This window comes from Hemitrygon akajei, chromosome 3 (genome assembly GCF_048418815.1).
Source record: "Hemitrygon akajei chromosome 3, sHemAka1.3, whole genome shotgun sequence".
NCBI classification, from domain to species: domain Eukaryota; kingdom Metazoa; phylum Chordata; class Chondrichthyes; order Myliobatiformes; family Dasyatidae; genus Hemitrygon; species Hemitrygon akajei.
Window position 1 is genome coordinate 54956853 of NC_133126.1, and position 23316 is coordinate 54980168.

The window sequence follows — 23316 nt, forward strand, 5'->3', positions numbered from 1 at the left end:
GTAAATCAGGTTTTGTTTCAATCAATCTTGTCATGTTCCTGAGAGTATTGGGGACTAAATCATTAGTTCTCGAAGCTATGTAGTAGGCCTTAACAGGTTTTCCGATTTTTTTAAAAAGATAGTCTCTAAGACCATATGGACATTTTATTTCAAGGAAAAGCCTTGGTGGAACAATCTTCTTACTGTGTACTGCACCCTGCTGGGCAGTTGCAAAGCAGTATCAACAGAATTTCTTTAACATCTCGGGGAAGAGCCCAGTTTCAGCAGTAATTTGGTTTGTGGACGTCAAAGTAATTGATGATTATGATTTACTTAACATTTCCGGAAGAAACTTCTGCAGATAAAAAATTGATTAACAGAAATTTCTTTCAATGACTGATTTCAAGTTATACCAATTAATTTATAATTAGAATAGTTCTTTTTACCACCTAAAAGGATGCTGACATAAAGAGTCATCAACAAACCATCATTTCTGGAATGTGTTTCACGTTTTCAGATAGTCTCTGACTATTTGACTACCAATAAATTACTTCAAAAGTACTGTCCAATGATAGTTGCAGTTATTGGCAAATAAGCCATTTATTTAGTGTCCAACAAGATTCCACAGATGATGAATTAATGATTTAGTTTTAATATTGCTGTTTTAGGAGACATGTTAACCAGAATGCTTTTAATATTCATTCAGTAATTATTTTAATTGTGAAATATCTTCCTGCTAAACTGTGTGGAAGGTTATTTGTTCCAATTGCTGGTAATATTAAAGCAAACATATTAGTTGCATGAAAAGTGAAGTCTTTTCCTCTTTCACCATGAATAGAGGAGAGAGCCATAGAGTAATACAGCACAGACACAAGCCCTTTGGTCCACCAAACCAGTCCCATGAATATATATTATATATATACCATGAACATGGTCCCCTCGGACCAGAGCCTCTCACCCCCACCCCTTCCCCACTGACTCCACCAGCCTCCCACCCCCCTCGGACCAGAGCTCTCAACCCTGCCGGGTCTGCACCATCCCCTCCGACCTTCCTCTCTCTGAGGCTGAGCGCTCTGTCCTTAGTAAGGGCCTCACCTTTGTCCCCCTTCGCCCTCACCTCAGTGAGTTCCGCGTGTGCCAGGACGTGGAGCTCTTCTTCCGCCAGCTCCGTCTTCGAGCCCACTTCTTCGGTAGGGACTCTCCCACCCCCACCGATGATCCGTTCTCCCGTCTCCAACCCTCCTCCTCCTCATGGACTCCCCGCCCAGGACTTCTACCCACCCTGGATCTGTTCATCTCTAATTGCCTTCGGGACATTAACCGTCTCGACTTCACCACCCCTTGCTCCAATTCCAACCTTACCCCCTCTGAACGCTCTGCTCTCCATTCCCTCCACAACAATCCCAACCTTACCATCAAACCTGCTGATAAGGGGGGTGCGGTTGTCACTGGCGCACCGACCTGTACATAGCGGAGGCACGACGACAACTCGCTGACACTTCCTCTTATCTACCCCTGGACCATGACCCCACTAGGGAGCATCAGTCCATTGTCTACCAAACCATTTCCGATCTCATCAGCTCAGGAGATCTCCCATCCACGGCCAGCAAACTTATAGTTCCCACACTCCACACTTCCCGTTTCTACCTCCTACCTAAGATTCACAAACCTGCCTGTCCAGGTAGACCCATTGTCTCTGCTTGCTCCTGCCCCACTGAACTCATTTCTGCCTATTTTGGCTCTGTTTTATTTCCCCTTGTTCAATCCCTTCCCACCTATGTCCGTGATACTTCCCATGCTTTACATCTCTTCAAAGATTTCAAGTTCCCTGGCCCCCACCGCCTCATTTTCACCATGGACGTCCAGTCCTATATACCTCTATCCCCCACCAGGAAGGTCTCCAAGCTCTCCGTTTCTTCCTGGATTCCAGACCCAGCCAGTCACCTTCTACCACCACTCTTCTCTGCCTCGCGGAATTAGTCTTCACCCTTAACCATTTTTCCTTTGGCTCCTGCCACTTCCTCCAAACTAAAGGTGTAGCCATGGGCACCCGCATGGGTCCTAGCTATGCCTGCCTTTTTGTCAGCCGTGTGGAGCAATCTATGTTCCAAGCCTACACCCGTATCTGTCCTCCTCTTTTCTTGCGTTATATCGACGACTGCATCGGCGCTGCTTCCTGCACGCATGCTGAGCTCGTCGACTTCATTAACTTTACCTCCAACTTTCACCCCGCCCTCAAATTCACTTGGTCTATTTCCGACACCTCCCTCCCCTTTCTAGATCTTTCTGTTTCTATCTTTGGAGACAGCCTATCCACCGATGTCTACTACAAACCTACTAACTCCCACAGCTACCTAGACTATTCCTCCTCCCATCCTGTCTCCTGCAAAAATGCTATCCCTTTCTCTCAATTCCTCCACCTCCGCCACATCTGCTCTCAGGATGAGGCCTTTCATTCTAGGACAAAGGAGATGTCTTCCTTTTTTAAAGAAAGGAGCTTCCCTTCATCCACTATCAACTCTGCCCTCCATCGCGTCTCCCGTATTTCACGCACCCTCACCCCATCCCCCCGCCAGCCCACCAGGGATAGAGTCCCCCTGGTTCTCACCTATCACCCTACCAGCCTACAGATCCAACGTATAATCCTCCGTAACTTCCGCCACCTCCTACGTGATCCCACCACCAACCACATCTTCCCCTCCCCCGCACTCTCAGCTTTCCACAGGGATCGCTCCCTATGCGACTCCCTTGTCCATTCATCCCCACCGACCTCCCTCCGGGCACTCATCCCTGCAAACGGAAGAAGTGCTACATCTGCCCCCACACTTCTTCCCTCACCACCATCCTAGGCCCCAGACAGTCCTTTCAGGTGAGGCACCACTTCACCTGCGAGTCATCTGGGGTGATATACTGTATCCGGTGCTCCCAATGTGGCCATTTATATATTGGGGAGACCCGCCGCAGACTGGGAGACTTTCGCCGAACACCGGTGCTCAGTCCTCCAGCAGTGGCGGGATCTCCCTGTGGCCACACACTTCAATTCCACAGACCACTCCCACTCCGACATGTCTGTCCATGGCCTCCTCTACCGTCAAGATGAGGCCACATGCAGGTCGTTGGAGCAATACCTTATCTCCCGCCTAGGTAGCCTCCTACCTGCCGGCATGAACATCCAACTCACAGACCTCCGTTGATACCCCTGCCCCCCCTTACCCCCATCCCTATCTATTATTTTAGTCTGGTTCTCTTTCTCTTTTTTCCCCCCTCACTATAATCTCCCCCCAGCCCTACCTTTCTTTCTCTTTTATTTCCCATAATTCTCCACCTTCCCCCTAGCCCATTTCCCTCCAGCCTATCACTTCCTAGCTCTCTACTTTATCCCTCCTCCCACTTCTTATCCCCCCTCGACCATCCCATGTTACTTCACTCCTGATGAAGGGTTTTGGCCCGAAACGTCATCACTACCTCCTCTCATAGATGCTGTCTGGCCTGCTGAGTTCTGCCAGCATTTTGTGTTTTTATTTATTTCCAGCATCTGCAGATTCACTCGTGTTGCCCATGAATATATTCCTTCTCTATGCCATGCTTCTACCTCGTCTTGTGCCAACAGTTAAGTAAAACAAGAGATCATCAACTGCAATCCAGATCTTCTGACTGGTTGCGCATCTGCTTACCATCTCATACAAGTAAATATCTTTTTTTAACAGTACAGTCATGTGACATATCAAACAAAAATTATAGCATATATGTCTTTCTATTAATTTTGCTTTTGAGCCTGATTGGGAACAGTAAATCTTTGAGGCAGTTATTTCCATTTTATTTGTTGGCAGCTGGCCACAACAGCATGCATGTGCAGTTACTTAAAATTAATTCAAACTGTGTTGCTAGCAAGCCTAAACTAAAGAAATATGAAATAAAAAGCTGGTGCATTATGGATTTTTAGTTTTTCTCCCAATTACTTCAGAATTACCACTGTACATTTTATCAAATGAAAGATGAAAGAACTACTAGTTTTAGAATGCTTTTCACATCTTCATTCCACTCAAAATATTCTACTGCCAGATTATTTTTAAACTATTGTCTAGGTATAGTTGCAGTTGTAAGCAAATGTAGCATTTATCTTGTGTTGAAACTCAACAAAAGATGAATTAATCATCTCTTTTTAATGTTCCTGTATGCACTAACATGGACTTTTTTGGACTAATTGTGTTCTTTCTTGTAAAAATTATGTTTAAGTTGTGTTTTTGTTGTGAATGCTGCCAATGTGATGCTGCTGCATTTTTTTCATTGCATCTGTAGCACGGAAGTACTGTACATATGACAATAAACTCAACTTTGACTTTGAAGGGGAAATGCCTGAAACATTCTTCTGGTTAACTATAGTAATGGGACCTTTTACAACTAACTGAAAGGACAGATGAATCAATCAAATTGATTTTAGGACTCCAGAAAATGGGGCTACCAACATTGCTTTTTCTTATATGAATCTTGATACTACAATGAACTGTCAACTGGGATTTCAACATTTCTGGTAGAAATAGTTACTCAAATTCAATGTGTGTTGAAAATATTGCCCTTGTAAATCAGTCGTAATTTATTTTTCACCCTACCCCTCAGCGGCAACAGATGTCAAGGAGTATACTGCAATATTCTAGATCATTGAGCATATTTGCACATATACTTATCACATGCAATACCTTGTATTCTTTGTTTATATAATGTTCTTAAATTTATACAGTGGATTCCGGTTTAATTGGGACACATCAAGACCAGTACATTTTGGCCCAATTAAGCCACTGCCCCAATTAGCCGTAGTTTCATGGAAGTAGTTAATAAGGCTTAAAAAAGACAAACTACCTTTTAATTGAGTAATAATTTATATATTTAATGAAATACAGAATAGATTAGAACACTACCAAAATTATGACTATACTATAAAACAGTGTATTAGTTCCTAATAGTTATTGACGGAGGAATTCATCCAGTGTTCACTACCATGTTCCTTTGATTGACTGTAAGTGAACAAAATCAGGGTAGACACCTAGTGCAGACAGTCAACTGCCTTCAAACAGTACTGTCGATGATTGCATCCTCCAAGTCTTCACTTTAATTACAACGTTTAAGATGATTGTCGATACCTTCAATTTTTTCATAGTTACTCGTTTATTACTTGCCAACTAATTAAAATCCACTGTATATATTCTTTGCCCACATGAATTTGTTTGCTTCATTTCTGTTTAATCTTTTCCTTCATTCTGTGTTGACCTTGTAATTTCACATCTTTTAATCTATTATTTGAGTTTATTTTCAATATTTGTTTTCTTAGCAGTGCTTCAGTAGTTCTGGCTGTAGAAGTGGAAAGATATCAGTAAGGGTTTGACAAAATAAGGAGGTTGGCCAGAATTCAGTGTAAGCAGGAAAGGCGAAATTCAGGTCAGGAAAGAATCAAGTCTAAAAGACTGAAAATTCAATACCTTGCTGTATTTGGATGGAACAGTTATGCAGTGTAAAAATGAGTTATGTTAATTGAGACTTGATCACACTGGAAAATATCTTGTTAATAATTGAAAAAAACAGACTGAGAGGCTAAGCACAGCTCCAATGCCATATTTAAGTTTGCTGATGACACCATTGCCGTTGGCAGAATCTAAAGTAGTAATGAATCAGCTTATAGGAGGAAGATTGAATATCTGGCTGAGTGGTGCCACAACAACCTCTCACTCAACGTCAGCAAGACAAAGGAGCTGATTATTGACTTAAGGAGGAAACCAGAGGTCCATGAGCCAGTCCTCCTTTGGGGGATCAGAGATAGAGTGGGTCAGCAACAACTAAACGCCTCAGTGTTATTATTTCAGAGGATCTCTCCTGGGTACAGTACATAAATGCTGTTACCAAAAAAGGACAGCAGTACTAATACTTCCTTAAAAGTTTGGGAAGATTCAACATGACATCTAAAACTTGGAAAACATCTATAGATGTGTGGTGGAGAATATTTTGACTGTTTGCATCACAGCCTGGTATGGAAACATCAATGCCCGTGAATGGAAGATATACAAAAAGTAGTGGATAGGACCCAGTCCATCATTGGTAAATCCCTCCCCAATACTGAGCACATCTACATGGAGCACTTTCACAGACAAGTAGCATTCATCATTATGGGCCCCCACCATCCAGGCCATGCTCTTTTCTCACTGCTACCATCAGGAAGAGGGTACTCAGGACCCACATCACCATGTATGGGAACAGTTATTGCCTCTCAAGCATCAGGCTCCTGAACCAGAGGGGTTAGCTTCACCCAACTTCACTCACCCTAACACTGAACTGTTCCCTCAACCTATGAACTCACTTTCAAGGACTCTTCATCTTATGCTCTCCATATTTATTTCATATTTATTATTACTATTATTATTTTCTTCTGTATTTGCATGGTTTGATGGCTTTTGCGCAGTGACCATTTGTCTGTTCTGTTAATGCAATCTTCCAATGATTCTATTGTTTTTCTTGGATCTACTGCGTATCCCACTAGAAAATATATCTCAGGATTGTATTGGTGATATATATGTACTTTGATAATAAATTTACTTTGAGCTTTGAACTAATAGCGTGAAGCATAGACTTTGTTTTACCCCAAAATAAAAGTAACACAAAAATTAATACAGTGTTCAAGAAGGGTGCTTATATATAGCAATATATATCAGTGGCTGTTTTGCACACTGCTTCAGAGTTAACTGTTTCAATGCAATTGGATATGGTGATTATGTCAGTTAAGACTAGTTCAATCATAACTTGAGTATTGTGATCAGTTCTGGCACCAGACTTGAGCAAGGTTATAAATGGTTTAGAGAGGATGTGACAAAATTTTCCAAAATCATTCCAGAGAGGTGGTATTTTAGCTATGTAAACATATTGGTGGAACTGGGACTGTTCTGTCTGGAGTAGAAGAAGTTGCAAGGGGATCTGATAGATGTAATTAAAATCATGAAGGATATAGATAAAGAAGATAAATAGAAACTGGTCTTATTGGCAATGGGTCAAGAACTAGAGGACAAAGAATGAAGGTAATTGACAAAAGAATAAAAAATGACATGAAACATTTTTTTAAACAGCAGCACGAATGCAATGCCAGAGGCAATTGGCAGAGTTGATGGCAACATACTGAAGGAATTTGGATAAATACATGAATGGAAAGAATTGCAGGATCATAGGGTGCAGGCAAGGCAATAGAACCTGATGGACTGCTCTTATTTAGAGACAATGATGATTCAATTGGATCAGTGGCATCCTTCTGTACAGTAATCATTCCATGATTCTGTGAATTGAAATTTAAAATGCTACATATTTGCTCACGACAATGACATAACTAGTCGAATTGCAGGGATATACAAGACAGATGTTGAAATGATACCAGCAACAGACCTTTGCATCATGTGATCTGACCTACACTGTGAGAGATGTTGATTGATGTGGACCCAGGGTCAAAGTTATCAAATAAACCAAAGTTAAACTGAAGTAGCTAACTACAGTTTTGTTTTGAGCTGCACTGAATCTTGAAGCTTTCAGCAATAACATAAATCAATATTGTACCAGTAATTACATTAGGTCAGCAAAATAATTAGTTCAAAGCAGATAAGATATACAGAGGATTCTGGTTAATTGTGCCATCGGTTAATCGAGACAGCCGCATATTTGGGACACTATGCTGCCTAATTGGGGCAGTAGACTGTTGCCAAACATTTTCTAATTAGTGTCAGTCGCATGTGACTGTTAGACACTATACTGTACTGAGAGTGAACAGTTTTTAAATAGCGTCAGTTGTGTGTGTTTGTGTTCAAAAAGCCGTAATTTTTGTCACTGATAGGGAACAGTAAGACAATTCAGAACTCTTGCTCATTGTGGTTTCAACCATTCAGACTTGTAGATGCCAGAAACAGCAGGGAGTGAAAATGAAATGATTTCACTACTTCAACAAGTTAAGAACTATGAAGAAATTGAAGGTATTAACAATCATCTTGAATACTACAATTACAATGAAGCTTTGGAAGATGCAATCATCAACTGGACTGTTTGAAATCAGTCCACTATCTGCACTAGGTGTCAGCGCTGATTTTGTTCATTTACTATCAATCAAAGGAACGTGGCAGCGGCACTCCAATCAAAAGAGCATAGCAGTTTTATAGTACTGGAGTCGTATTGATAGTCTTCTAATTTGTTCTGTACTTCCTCTAAATACATAATTTGTTACTCTGTTAAATGGCAGTTTGTCTTTTTTAAATCTTTTAAACAATTTTCAGGAAGCCTCAGCTAATTGGGGTAGCTGCTTAATTGGGCCAAAATGAACTGGAATCCACTGTAAATAGGTGAGAGGTGAATAATGGATCTGTATGACAGCAAAAATTATGATATGTGTAAAGAGAGAAAGAAGGAAACAGATAAATTTGTGTATCCATCCAGAATGGGAGACATTCTGAAGAATGCATGCAAAAAGAGTGAGTGATTCTCAGACGAGAAACATAACACTAGCGATGCGGTTCCACCCAGGCAACTGAGGGAAGGCCAACAGGAGTGGAACATGGATATGAAGCAGCAGCAGTATCTTTACAAAGCAATGAGTAGTGCTGGAAATGAAAACATAACCAGAGACTTTTTTTGTAGGAGACCTCCAGTGATCTCTTCATGGGCCATTGGCTGGATTGCTTAAAGCCTTGGAAATTTGTGTACCATTGATGTCGTGTTCTACTCAACTGTCGCTGAAGTCTAGAATAGATATCTGATCCTGGTATGGATGTTCATAGAGGCTAACACCTGTTTCAACAAGCATCCGTGTAAGGTTGGAAGTAACCCACTTACGTCCCAATTTCCACTTTACACACTTCTCCATCAGACAATGCAGATAGCTGACAGGTTTTAAGTCCTTGTGTGAACTAATCTTGAACAAGATGTTAAAAGCTGGGTTGGTACTTCTGTCCTCTGCCCAAATCCCAGCATGAACAGAAAGTCTTACATCTATCTATATTGTGCTTTTCATCACCTGAGGATGTTTCAAAGTTGTTTTTACTAATGAAGTATGTTGATGAGCTGCAACTCTCTTAATCTAACAAAAAAAAATCAGAGACTTAATTGCGTGGAAATCATATTTGAAAATCAGCACCTCACTTTCGGTGCTGTGACTGGGTTGAACCTCTTGAACCTTAGCATGAAGCAGCACTTTGCAGTCCTCAGAATTTTGTTGAATAGTCAGAGCAGCAAAGTCATAATTGGACCAGGTTTTGTTTAAGTTACACATATGGTGAGAAATATTATTCTTGCTCCCAATGGGTACATATTTTAATTGGTTCAACATGTCACATCCTCTCTGTTCATATGGATGTAACAGATGTGATTGAATGAACATAAGTTATGTTCAGGTTTATTGTTCTAAGTGTGGTTTATTCTTGCTACATAATTGATGCATTCTCCTAGTGTTCCTTTAATTTTCTTTTTAATTCCTGTAATTCCAATTTATAGTTTTCAGTAAAATGATCATAATGAGTTTCAAATATTAAAGCAGGTATTCCTTGCCCAAAACAAAATCAAAAGCATTTTAATGTGTTTGAGAAGCATATGTAAATTTATTTTCCATAGCACTGCAGTGTACTTCATAAACTTTAATAAGACTACACTGTAGATTACATTTTCCTCTTAAAAACATTTATTAATCTGTAGCTCATGCCTTTGGCGCAATGCCTTTGGCACAATGCCTTTTTTCCATTGCCAGGCCAATAAAGTATTATGCTGATTCCAAATAGTACGACATGGATCTGACCAGAAAAAACAAAATGCTGTACTGAAGCCTGCGCCAGCTAAAACCACTCAGGTTTCCAGCACCAAGTACAACAGATTGCCCTTTCATTTTGCTTTGTAACTTCAAATGCAGTGTGCTTGGCACAAAAATGTTTGTCTGGAAATCTGTCTTGGCAAGAGGCCACAGCATAAAAATTGTGCAGACCTCATGAAAATCCACAACCCTTGCCAGGAAAGTTGATCTCTGGGTTTCGCATGGACTGTTGGTGTTTTTGAGTGCAATGTGCATTGGCAGTTCTCCTTGAAGCAGAAGTCTCTGTTACAAATAAATTTAAAAAGTAGGAGTTTAACTTTGAGCAAACTCTAAATGTTAACATCTGAGGTTTATTTGTGGACCAAAGCTGTTTATGAACAAAAGGGTTTAGCACTGTACAGAATTGAAATTAACTAAGGTCATAAAATGAATATATTGTTTCTGTAGGTAGAGCTCACTCAATGTGATCATGAGGCGAAATCGGTGATTGAAGCCATTATTCACGCAGCTTGAACTCAGCTTGTCAAGCTCATACAGACATGTAGTAACTCAGCCGCTACTATAAAATCTTTGCTTCAGTTTCATCTTGATATAGTGTTCTTCTGGTCTTTTGCCAAACAGTGCTTTTTGTACAGTTACTTTCCCTTTCTCTCCTCCTAACCAGAACACTTTAGATGCACCAAAACTATCTCTGAATGATTCCATCCTCTGATTCTGTCCCATAAAAGTGCCCTACAATTAAGCAGTAATGTGTTCAGCAAAGCATGTTGGAGCACACAGAAAACTCTTATTTGTGCTTTTCCTTGCTGCCACATGACTGGGAGACCTCAGTCAGTCCGGATCAGAGGCAGCATCTCCAACACCATCACACTGAGCACGGGGGGCTCCCCAGGGTTATGTGCTCAGTCCACTGCTGTTTACTCTGCTGACCCATGACTGTGCTGCAACACACAGCTCGAACCATATCATCAAGTTCGCCGATGACACGACCGTGGTGGGTCTCATCAGCAAGAACCATGAGTCAGCTTACAGAGAGGAGGTGCAGCGGCTAACAGACTGGTGCAGAGCCAACAACCTGTCTTTGAATGTGAACAAAACAAAAGAGATGGTTGTTGACTTCAGGAGGGCACGCAGCGACCACTCCCCATTGAACATTGATGGCTCCTTGGTAGAGGTCATTAAGAGCACCAAATTTCTTGGTGTTCACCTGACGGAGAATCTCACCTGGTCCCTCAACACCAGCTGCATAGCATAGAAAGCCCAGCAGCGTCTCTACTTTTTGCGAAGGCTGAGGAAAGTCCATCTCCCACCCCCCATCCTCATCACATTCTACAGGGGTTGTATTGAGAGCATCCTGAGCAGCTGCATCACTGCCTGGTTCGGAAATTGCACCATTTCAGATCGCAAGACCCTGTAGCGAATAGTGAGGTCAGCTGAGAAGATCATCGGGGTCTCTCTTCCCGCCATTACGGACATTTACACTACACGCTGCATCCACAAAGGAAACAGCATTATGAAGGACCCCATGCACCCCTCATACAATCTCTTCTCCCTCCTGCCATCTGGGAAAAGGCACTGAAGCATTTGGGCTCTCACGACCAGAATATATAACAGTTTCTTCCCCCAAGCTATCAGACTCCTCAATACCCAGAGCCTGGACTGTCACCTTACTGCCCTATTGTCTTGTTCATTATTTATTGTAATGCCTGCACTGTTTTGTGCACGTTATGCAGTCCTGGGTAGGTCTGTAGTCTAGTGTAGTTTTTTTTTCTGTGTTGTTTTTTATGTAGTTCAGTCTAGTTTTTGTACTGTGTCATGTAACACCATGGTCCTGAAAAAAGTCTCATTTTTACTACCGTATGTACTGTACCAGCAGTTATGGTCGAAATGCCAATAAAAGTGACTTGACTTGACATCTTTGCCTCATCTTTTTGGTCATGTGATTTGATATATGCTGTTGTCATATTCACACTTGAAGAAGTCAGTAGACAAGAGAAAGAGTTTTACATTTAAAGGGGTATCACCATCTTGTAAAGTGCTTCTTATAATCATTTAGACTTTCGAAATTTTTAGTTTGCCCAATGTTAAAAATGTTTGTAATGATGTTAATGATGTTTGTAAAATGGGTTACTTTTTACAAATACAAATGGAAGGAGGGGAAGATGTGCTTGATTTTCCCCTTTTCTGTTTGGAACAGAAGCTGCTGAAGAAAGTGCAGCATAGAGCCCTACCCATCAGAGTATCTTTATCTGGAGTGCTGCCACAAGAAAGCAGCATCCATCATCAAAGACTCTAACCATTCAGGCCATGCCTTCTTCATCTATTGTCATTGGGCAGGAAATACAGAAGCCTTAGATTCCACACTACCAGGTATTACCCTACAACCATTAGCTGCCTGCACTGGAGTGGATAACATCATTCACCACTAGTCTGACTATTCTACAGGCTGCAGACTCAGTATCAACTCGTTCTTAGTATTATTTTTCTTTATGCAATTTGTCTTCTTTTGTACACTGGTATTTGTTAGTCTTTGCTTGTGTATAGTTTTTCATAAGATTCTATTGTATTTTTTCATGTAAACTCCTGCACACAATGAATCTCAAGGTAGTATATGGTAACATATGCATACTTTGATAATAAATTTATTTTGAATATGGTAACATATATGGTAACAGTATGCTAGAAATGGTGAAATGGCTGTTAGCATATTCTTATGCCATGATGTCACAAGGGGAATTTTATTGTTGGCCATGGAAGAGGGGAATAAGCTGAGAGCATCAAAATGGAAAGAACTAGTTGGGGGTGCTGTTAAATCGAGTGGAAGGGAATTTGTGGTTGATGAGCAGTAAAGGATATTAGAAGAATTAACCATGAAAAATAACATTGTCAGAAAATTAGAATATGCCCTGAATTCCATATTCCACAGTTGATAGCAAAGATTTAATTTGGGAAAATGTCACTAATTAATCATTTTCATGGCAAAACTGAGTACCGAAACAACTAGACCACTTGGCAGAGCCAAGGATGACCCCGATCCTCCTGCTGTTTCTCATTTTCCATTCTCCATCCCAAACCCATTCTGATTCCTCTGGTTTTGGTCTCCTATGCTGTGCAGCTAAGCTTGAGGAACTATATTTCCTCTTCCATCTCAGTTTTTCAGCCCTTGGATCTCAGTATTAAATTCATAATTTTATATAACTAGCCTTTCTTATTTAGACATAGGAGCAGAATTAGGCCGTTTGGCCCATTGAGTTAGCTACACTGGTGGTTTATTTTCCCTCGAATCCCTATTCTCTTCTTTTCACCCCATAACCTTTGACAACCTTACTAATTAAGTACCTATCAACCTTCTCCTTAAATATGCCCAATGACTTGACCTTCACAGTCATTCATGGCAATGAATTCCACAGATTCACCAATTTCTGTCAAAAGAAATTTCTCTTCCTCTCTGTTCTAAAGGGACTTCCTTGTATTCTGAGGCTGTGTCCTCTGGTCATAGTTTCTCCCACTATTGGTAGAAGGAATAGACACGTAGACTATTTTCTAAACAGCTCTAAACAATTCTAAAATTCAAAAATCAGAAATGCAAATAGACAGGAGTCCTTGTGTAGAATTCCCTAAAGATTAACTTGCAGGTCAAGTCAGTGGTAAGGAAGGCATTTGCAATGCCAGCATTAATTTCAAAAGGACTGTAATATAAAAGCAAGGATGTAGTGCTAAGGCTTTATAAGACATTGGTTGGAACTACATTTAGTTATTGTAAGCAGTTTTGAGTCCCTTATCTAAAAATAGATGTGCTGGCATTGGATAGAGTACAGAGGAGGTTCACGAGATTGATTCCAGGAATGAAAGGGTTAACGTATGAGGAGCATTTGACAGCTCAGGGCCTTTACTCGCAGGAGTTTTAGAAGAATGAGGGAGGGATCTCACTGAAACCTATTCAATATTGAAAGGCCTGGATAGATGGACATGGAGAAGATATTTCCTATAGTAGGGGTGTCTAGGACCAGAGTGCACAGCCTCAGAATAGAGGGACGTCCATTTAGAACAGAGATGAGAAGGAAGTTCTTCAGCCAGAGGATGGTGAATCTGTGGAATTCATTGCCATAGACAGCTGTGGAGGCCAGGTCATTGGATACAGTCGGCCCTCCATCTCCGCGGGGGTTTGGTACCAGGACCCCTGCGGATACTGAAGTACCGTATGTAAAATGGCGTAGTATTTGCATATAACCTACGCACATCCTCCCGTATACTTTAAATCATCTGTAGATTACTTATAATACCTAATAGAATGTAAATGCCGTGTAAGTAGTTGTTATACTGTATTGTTTAGGGAATAATGACAAAAAAGTCTGTACATGTTCAGTACAGAAGCAACCATCATAGCTCTTCTGGGAACACTGATGCTGCCTTGGCATCAGCTGATGCTGATTCTCCCATGATCTTTAAGTTCTTGAGGCTGTAGCGCTTTACATAGCTAGCCAGCCATCCTTTACTAGCCTTAAACTCCTGTCGCTCACAACACAAATAGCGAACGAATGAGACGCGAAGCAAACAATGCTCGAACAATGAGTAATACTTTTAATCATCTCTAGATTACAGTACTGCTCCCTCTTAGCCTTTGAGGAATTGCTTTGACCACTTAAATGCTTTTTAGGAGCCATTTTTTCACAGAAACAAAGGGTGCACACAACACAGGTAGCAACCAAACGAGACATGAGGTGAACAATGCTCAAACAATGAATGCTGGAGAGAGAACTTCTGGGTATTTTTTTTCCGATCCCAATATGCGGTTGGTTGATTCCACGGGTGTGGAACCCGTGGATACGGAGGACCGACTGTATATTTAAATCATAGGTTTTTGATTAGGGCATCAAAGGTTACGGGGTGAGGACAGGAAAATGGGTTTGGAGGGATAATAAATCAGCCATAATGGAATGGCAGAGCAGACTCGATGGGCGGAATGGCCTAATTCTGCTTCTATGTCTTATGATCCTGTTGTTTTACTGAAGTCATTCTCTGCACATCCACCCTATCTAGACCTTTTGTGTCTGATTTGATCAGTTCTGGTGTGAGATGATCTGCCTGTAACATTTACCTAATTTTTTTCTCTATAGGCGCTGAATATTTCCTGCATTTTCTTATATTTTCAGATTTCCATCAAATGCTCTGTTCTGCATCTCATAATTTGGCCTTTTCTCCTTTCTACTACTCACATTCATCTCCCTGTATTTACGACCCTCAAACGTAAATCTCCCTGTCTTAGATGACACTAAAAGTAATCATATCACCTGAATATTCTTGGTCTCCTCTCCCCACCCCCGCTGTAACTTTAAGCACATTTTTTTCCTCACTATTCTTTTGAAGGGCCAGTAATGTGAAATGTTAACTTTGTACCTCTCTCCATTGATGCTGCCTTTGTTCTAATTATAATTAAGTAAAAGAACTGAGTTTATTTTACGACTTCTATTTAATCCTACTTGTTTTTATGTATTTAGGAATCTGAGATTGATACTGAGTATCAAGGATCACCCGAACCAGAGATAGAGTTAAAAGGCTTCGCCGAGTCCATCTCTGCTTTTACCAAGGGTCCATCGTTTCCTCCCGCTGTTCCTGCCCTTCAGCCAATTGCTGACATTGTTGGAGTAATAGAACGCAACATGTCCTTAGAAGATCAGTTGATCGAGAGGTAGTTAATATGTTTAAGATAATGAAATGTGAATTGTATATATTGATAATCTGAACTAAATTAGGGGATGCTGTATAGAAAAGAATCTTAAATTCAAGTTCCATTTTATATTAACACATTGCTTGCTAACCCTTATTGGTGCACGTTGTAATATCCAAATATATTCACTGACTCACTCACACATTTCCATTGCCCAGTCCAATATATGTCAACTGCTTCCCTCCCACCACCCTCCCCATTCCTGAATCAAAGCTTGCTCCATACCTTCCTCTACTCTCTGATCTTCTCCTGCCCTCCTACAGGGAGAGGTCCCTTTGCCTCCTTCCTTCAGCTTAAATCCACCCACATTCCAAACCATGATCTGTGCTATTGTCCTTTGTTCCCAACTACATCTTTGAAAACATTCCCAACCCATTTTGGTTGTGGCCAACCTGTGGCCCAGAGCTTCCAATCCTAGCCAAGCCTGCTTCCCTGCTGCATAGCTGGCTGGGTACTCCGTGATGCTCCAGCTGTACACTTGATTCCCTTCCTGGCCACACTATGACTGCATTCTTGCCCATAGTCCTTCTGCATACTTCCCTCTGGACAGAGTCGCAATTCAACTTGTGATTCATGGCTCCCAGCTACACAATTGTATCACAATCTTGGACATGCCTCAGCCCACAGCTCCCAGTTCCAACCACACTCTAGCCACTGGTTCCATTTTCCATACCTGTCCCCAGTCCTGACAATGCTCTGTCTCCATACCTCATATGCACGTTGCTTCAGAAAAGCAGTAAGCATAATCAAAGACCCCACCCACTTTCTCTTTTTCCTCTCTCCCATCAGACAGAAGATACAAAAGCCTGAAAGTATGTACCATCAGTCTCAAGAACAGGTTCTGCCCCGCTGCTCTGAGACTCATGAACTCTTGTACTATAACGTGGACTTTTCAGAGTCTACCTCATTATGATTTGCACTTTATCATTTATCTGCACTGCACTTTTTCAGCAGCTTCTACATTTTATTCTGCATTGTTATTGTTTTACCTTACCCTAGCTTAATGCACTCTGTAATGGTTTGATCTGTATGAACAGTATGCAAGACAAGCTTTTCACTGATTTTTGGTACACGTGACAATAATAGTCCAATACTAATATGTGGGCCCATTTCCAAGGCATTCGGTCCACACATGAGCTCCTCCTCTGTTTGTATATCTGACTCCTTTCCTGGCATCTGATCACCTGCCCACAGACTGCAGGGGAGCAGCAGTGAATGGCGATGGCTGTCAATGTCTATGCAGCTTAAAATGAATAACACTGATACATGCTGGGACACTGGGACGTTACGTCGTAACTGTACAAAACATTGGTGAGGCCACACCTGGAATATTGCACATGGTTCTGGTTGCCATAATAAAGAAAGGATGTGATTGAAGTAAAGTGAGTGCAGAGAAGTTTCACTAGGATGTTGCTAGAAGTGGAGGGTCAGAATTATAATGAGAGACTGGATATGCTGAGACTGTTGTTCCTGGAGGAAAGCAGATGGAGGAATAATCTTATAAAGGTTTTAAAAAATCATGAGGGGTATAGGTAGTGAAACATTCATTTTGTTTTACCTTGGAGAAGCGAATCTAAAGCTAGAGATAATAGATTTAAGGTGAGAGAGGAAAGGGGCTGATTCATCACAGTGAATATATGGAACAAGCTTCCAGAATAAATTGTAGAGGTGAGACTAATTACAATGTTTAAAAAACATTTGGATGGGCTTATCAATAGAAAAGCATTAGAATATGGCCAAATGCAGGTGAATAGGACTGATTCAGGTGGGCAGTGTTTGCAAAGGCCTATTGAACCAAAAGGCCTATTTCTGTGCTATATAACTTCATAACTCCCTCTTTGCACATTTTAATACCTGCCTACACAATATACATTTCCATGTCATCAAATGCTGAAATTTTTATTCCAATAGAGTTGAACAAGAAGTCATGTCACGGCTTATGAGTAAGATGTATCCTATACAACCTAAGTTACAAGTTATTCCGTCTGAAAGTGAGGAGAGTATGCTGTCAGACTCAGATATTGGTAAGTCTCACCTTACCATCAGTTTAAAGTACTGTGTGAAATCATATTTACTAATACTTAACGATTGCTTTCTTCATTCCATTATCGATTACGGTGCTCATATTAGGATTTTGTAATTTATCTCTTATTCTCCCTCCCTTTATTTTTCTCCATGTTTGCTTTGCTGTTTCCATACAATAAATGGCTTTCCTTGTCTGGGTGATGGACTTTAGTAGTGTATCTCTGAAGTCACAAGTTCAAATTCCCATTTCCTGCAGCACAATTAGTCATATGCTGGTACATATCCTGACAGCGTCCATTGTTAAAGTGTTATCAATTAGTCCAAATACTCTGAACATGATTTTGGACTTATTGGTAGCTTTTTGGATCAATATTTCTGAAAAAAAAATCTTCCCTTGATAAATGTGACATATCCTCACGACGCTTCTCCTGTTTTATGAGAGCCAATATTTTGTTTTCCTTCCCCAAATGTTTAAACCCCCACCATTAACAAAAAAAGCACTTTCATGAAAAAGGAATTGTTATGTGTAAACTAGGCATTTTTCATTTCTCATGGAGCTAAGTAATTAATATGTAATTTTGTCTGCCTGGTGTCTAATGGCCATAAAAGCTTTTCTGAGCAGATTTGGCATGTCAACAAATACACTCAAAAACCTCTACTGTGGAGAGCATTCTGACAGGCTACATTACTGTCTGGTATGGAGGGGCTGCTGCACAGGACCGAAAGAATTTGCCGAAAGTTGTAAATCTAGTCAGCTCTATCTTAGGCACTAACCTACAAAGTATCCAGGATGTCTTTAGAGAGCAGTGTCTCAGAAAGGCAGCATCCATTAGTAAGGACCTCCTGCACCCAGGGCATGCCCTTTTCTCTCTGTTACCATCAGGTAGGAGGTACAGAAATCTGCAGGCACACACTCAGTGATTCAGGAACAGCTTCTTTCCCCTCTGCCATCCGATTCCTAAATGGACATTGAAGCTTTGGACACTACCTCACTTTTTTTAATAACAGTATTTCTGTTTCTGCACATTTAAAAAAAATCTATTCAATATACATAATTGATTTACTTGTTTATGTATTATGTTTTATTTTATTTTATTTTATTTATTATTTCATTTTTCTCTCTGCTAGATTATGTATTTCATTGAACTGTTGCTGTTAAGTTAACAAATTTCACATCACATGCTGGTGATAATAAACCTGATTCTGATTCATTTTTTTTGTAATTTATTTTTTTTATTGAAGTTCATCATTAAACAAACATTTCCATAAGATGTATTTCAGACATTGTACATATATATCATATAATCATATATATCACGAATCTCCACAAAGTATTTATCTGAGGTATACACTTATAGAAAAGAATGGAGAGAAAAAACAAGCAAAAGGAAAAAACAATGTACAAGTAGGGAGTGATCTTTTTTTAACAACAGATTCATTGATTTGTGAGAATAAAATCAGGCCTATGAGACATTATGTAGTTAAACCATTTTTCCCAGTATGAATCAAATTGTTCCAGCTTATGATTAACAGATGCTGTTATCTTCTCCATTTTGTAAATGTCCATTGTAATTTCCATCCATGTATTTAAAGTTGGGCTGTCCTGTGATAACCATTTCCTAGTAAAAGTCTTTTTACCAGCCACCAACAATATATTCATTAAATATTTATCTCTTTTCAACCATGTGTGAGGTATATATCCAAACTATATGGTCTTACTCTCTAAGTGTATTTCACATTTAAAGATGTCTTGTAGGGCATTGTGTATCCCCCTCCAATAGTTTTTGATAACAGGGCAGTCCCAAAAAATATGATAATGATTTACATTTTGATTTCCACAATTTCTCCAGCAAACAGGGAGGTTACTATCATAATGGGATTTCTGAGAGGGTGTAATAAAATATCTTATCAAGTTTTTCCATCCAAACTCCCTCCATTTCTGTGAACTGGTACACTTCCATTGATACCTCCATATTGTTGTCCATTCTTCCTCAGATATAATTATCCCTCCTTCCTTCTCCCATTTTGTTTTAATGTATGAAGTCGAATGTGTTTTAAGATTTGACAACCCCTTATACATGCTTGAAATGATTCTACTACCATTATCTGGATTATATGCTTTTCTAAAGAGCTCTATCAAGCATGTACTTGCCTTGGTTACATTTTTAAGCGTCTTATTAACATATTGTCGCATCTGTAAATACCGATAAAAATCTTGTTTTTCTAATAAGTGTTTCTCTTTAAGCATTTCAAAACTGAACAGTGTTCCTTCTTTCATTATGTTGCAAAGAACTGTTATTACTTTAGCTGTCCAGTCCTTAAATCTAGCATCCAATTTATTTGGTGTAAAATCCGAGTCAAATGCACACCATTTAAGAATTGCAATATCTCCCTCTAGATTATATTCTCTTATAGTAGTTTTCCATATTGTAAGAGTCAATTTCACCCATGGGTTATCAATAGTATTTATGTACATTTGCAGGTTGTTATCAGCCAAAATTGCTTGTATGGGGATGGGAAGTACCCGCTCCTCAATGTTTTTCCATTGAGCGTCATATGATGGGTTGCACCAACATATCACAGCTCTCATCTGTGCTGCAAAATAATAATCTCTAAGAGAAGGTAGGCCCCATCCCCCCTTTTCCTTTGCTAATTGCAAAGTTTTGAGATGAACTCTAGGCCTTTTACCTTGCCAAATATACCTTGATAACATCTTGTTCCATTCATTGAATTGATTTTGATTAATCTCTATTGGTAGGGTCTGAAAGAGATATAACAGTCTGGGCAGTATATTCATTTTAATAGACTCAATCCTTGAACTGAGACTGAAAAAAAGAATCAGGTTCTATCTTGCCACATCTTCCTTAATTTTTTTATATAAAGGCTGATAATTACATTCTGATAATTTTGCCAAATCTTTTGGCATAATGATGCCCAAATATTTGAAAGACTCTGTGTGCCATGCCCAGGGATATCTACTTTCAATTTCTCTTGGTGGGCTATAGTAATATGAAAGTAATTGGGTTTTATCTATGTTGATCTTGTATCCTGATAATTGACCATATTGTTCAAAGGATTGCATCATTATAGGTAAAGAGTATGTTGGTTGCCCTAGATAGATCAAAATGTCATCCGCATAACAAGCCAATTTATGCTCTGTCCCTTTAATAGTAATTCCCCTGATATCTTCATTTTGTCTGATGTATTGAGCTAATGGTTCCAGATATAACGTGAAGAGTAGCGGTGACCATGCACAACCCTGTCTCGTGCCCCTTTCTAGGGTAAGACTATTTGATAAATATCCATTGATTTTAATCCCAGCAGTAGGATTGTCATATAGTGTCTTTAAAAGCAGAAAATATAATCTTCTGTAGTGTTCTGTACAAGTATTCTGTTCTGAGAAAAATTTCCAGAGTTAAGATGATGAGTGTTACTATTTGCTTCCACAATAGTAAATGCTGCTGGCGGAGGAGGCTTGCAGCTGTTTGTTGATGCAGGTGTTCCTGTAGACTCTCAAATGGTTCGACAGATTGTAGATGAAGCACTTGCTGAAACTATTGCTATAATACTGGGACAGCACCAGAGTGAAAGAAAAATACCAATACAGGAACTTACTCAACAAAGGACACCTTCGCCGGTAAGAAGTTCTATTGTTGCACAAAACATTGAGAGCCTGAAGACATTTATCTCAATACAGTGTATAAGAATACAATCTGATATTGGGCCTGAAACCTGATCAAACATAAGCAGCTTAGTGTGAAACTGGGGAGTGATATGATCATGTCTGCTTATCATTTAGTTTCCTAGCTTGCATTGCAGTATGTGATGCATGTACATTTACACTTATGATTGCTGGGACTAAGCTGCAGCATCAGCGGTTGCATATTTATTACAAAATCATGCCTAAAATTATGCTGGTGTTTCAAAATAATTATCTACTCCCCCAAGCTATCTGGCTAGATTGATATAAAAAAAGTGGACATAATTCACATTAAAATCAATGCAGGGCTTGGTATTCATGTTATATTTTATATATCAATGAAAATACACAACTGAGCATTTTCTAATGCTTATTCTACTAGAAAGACGTTTCAAGTTATCTAGATTAATTTGCCTAGAATCCTTTAAAGAAGAATGCATTAACCATTCTTAGAAAAATTCCTCAGGATAAAAATTCTACTCTATGTTGTGTTTCTGAATCTTTCTATAATGGTCTCGGGGAGAAAAAGAGTTTAAGTATACCTACAAACATAAATAATTAGGAAGTATTATGACAGATGGCCCCTTGAGCCAATTCTGCCATTCAATAAGATCATAGCTGATTCAATTTTAACTTCAAACCTGCATTTTCAACTGCCCCCAATAATCTTTCAGAACCTTCCTGATCAAAGATCTATTTATCTCTGCCTTAAAAGTATTCAAAGTATTAAAAGTATTGGGTATTAAAAGTATTAAAAGTATTCAAAGACTCCTGACCCTGAGAAAGAAAAATATATCATCTGATCTCTGTCTTAAATGAGTGACCACTTATTTTTTTAAATAGTGACCTCTTTATTTTTGTATTACAGTCACAGCAGCTATTTCCACACTTAGCATCTGCTGTCATTCCAATCTCAGCACACTCCCCATGTGCACTAAGATTGACATGGGTCATTTGTAGAATTCAACTTAACCATATTATTGGAAGAAAATACTGCTGTTCTTTGGGGCACTCTTTTAGCCCTTCTACATGTGTTCACATCAGTAATATATTTTGGTGAATTGAATTAAATCTCCCACCAAGAGTTTATGTTAACAGTCATCAGATTGTGCTGCATTTTGATACTTGGGGTTGAAGGACTGTTCTTATAAATCACAGTGTATCTTCTTCTGCATCTTCCCAGTCATCAGATTTTGAGATTTGGTAGGGATTATTTTTGTATGCACCTTATATGTGATTAGTGGAACTAGTCTCAGGATTGTATTATGTTAAGTAATCTTTCTGTAGAATCTTCCTATAAGGAAGCTAATTGGCCTTCATATGGCACTTCTCTGACAATCTAGCTTTGATAAAACACATGGTAGAGTGGAATTGTGAACTTATCATTCGAAACTACACACAAGATAACATAATATTTAGTTAATTCAGAATATATTCATATTGTTTTCTGGTGACACGTTAAAATTGCACAGACAATTGGATAGAATGTATTACAGAAATTTTGGACTCAATTAAAATTTAGACTCAGGCAAATATTTAGTAGGACTCACTTTATATATCAATGGAATAATTATTTAAAAGTATTTTTCACTACTATTCTGATATTTTTTCAAATAATGTAAGTCTATGGTGTATAAAAAGAGAGAGAACTAGACTTTTACCAGACTTTTTACTTCAAGTAAAGTGCAGGCAAATGTTTTTCTAACTAACTGCAAGCAAGATCTGTTTATTTCTAATTACTCCAGGCACATTTCCTTTCCTAGAATAGCAAGTTGATGATAGAAGGCAGATAATTAGCCATAATAAACCTGAAATATTTTAGTCTTTTCCTTTATCAATTGGTATCTTGGCCACGAGGGATGGAAAAATATAGGTTTTAAAGTGCATACTTCAAAATACAGAGTAGTAGAAATATAATGTTCATATTTTGTGTTCAGCTTATTTTTGATTAAACTATGGGTATTGTGTTTGAATGCTTAACATTCAAGGCAACAAATTTGACATGATCCAATTTATAAATCTGGTGTAACTTTTTGTTTCCTTTATAGATCAAGAATGTATTTATTTTTC

General features: G+C 39.3%; 1 protein-coding gene across 2 annotated transcripts in view; it reads left to right on the top strand.

Annotated features, from left to right (window-relative positions):
- The window catches only part of kiaa0586 (KIAA0586 ortholog), a 514968-nt gene that overhangs the window by 385607 nt on the left and 106045 nt on the right, over positions 1-23316 (top strand). For both annotated transcript variants that reach the window (XM_073039936.1, XM_073039935.1), the window contains exons 21-23: positions 15292-15482; positions 17433-17545; positions 20999-21183. In XM_073039936.1, coding sequence (XP_072896037.1) covers positions 15292-15482; positions 17433-17545; positions 20999-21183 — 489 coding nt within the window. The remainder of the gene's footprint in view (positions 1-15291; positions 15483-17432; positions 17546-20998; positions 21184-23316) is intronic.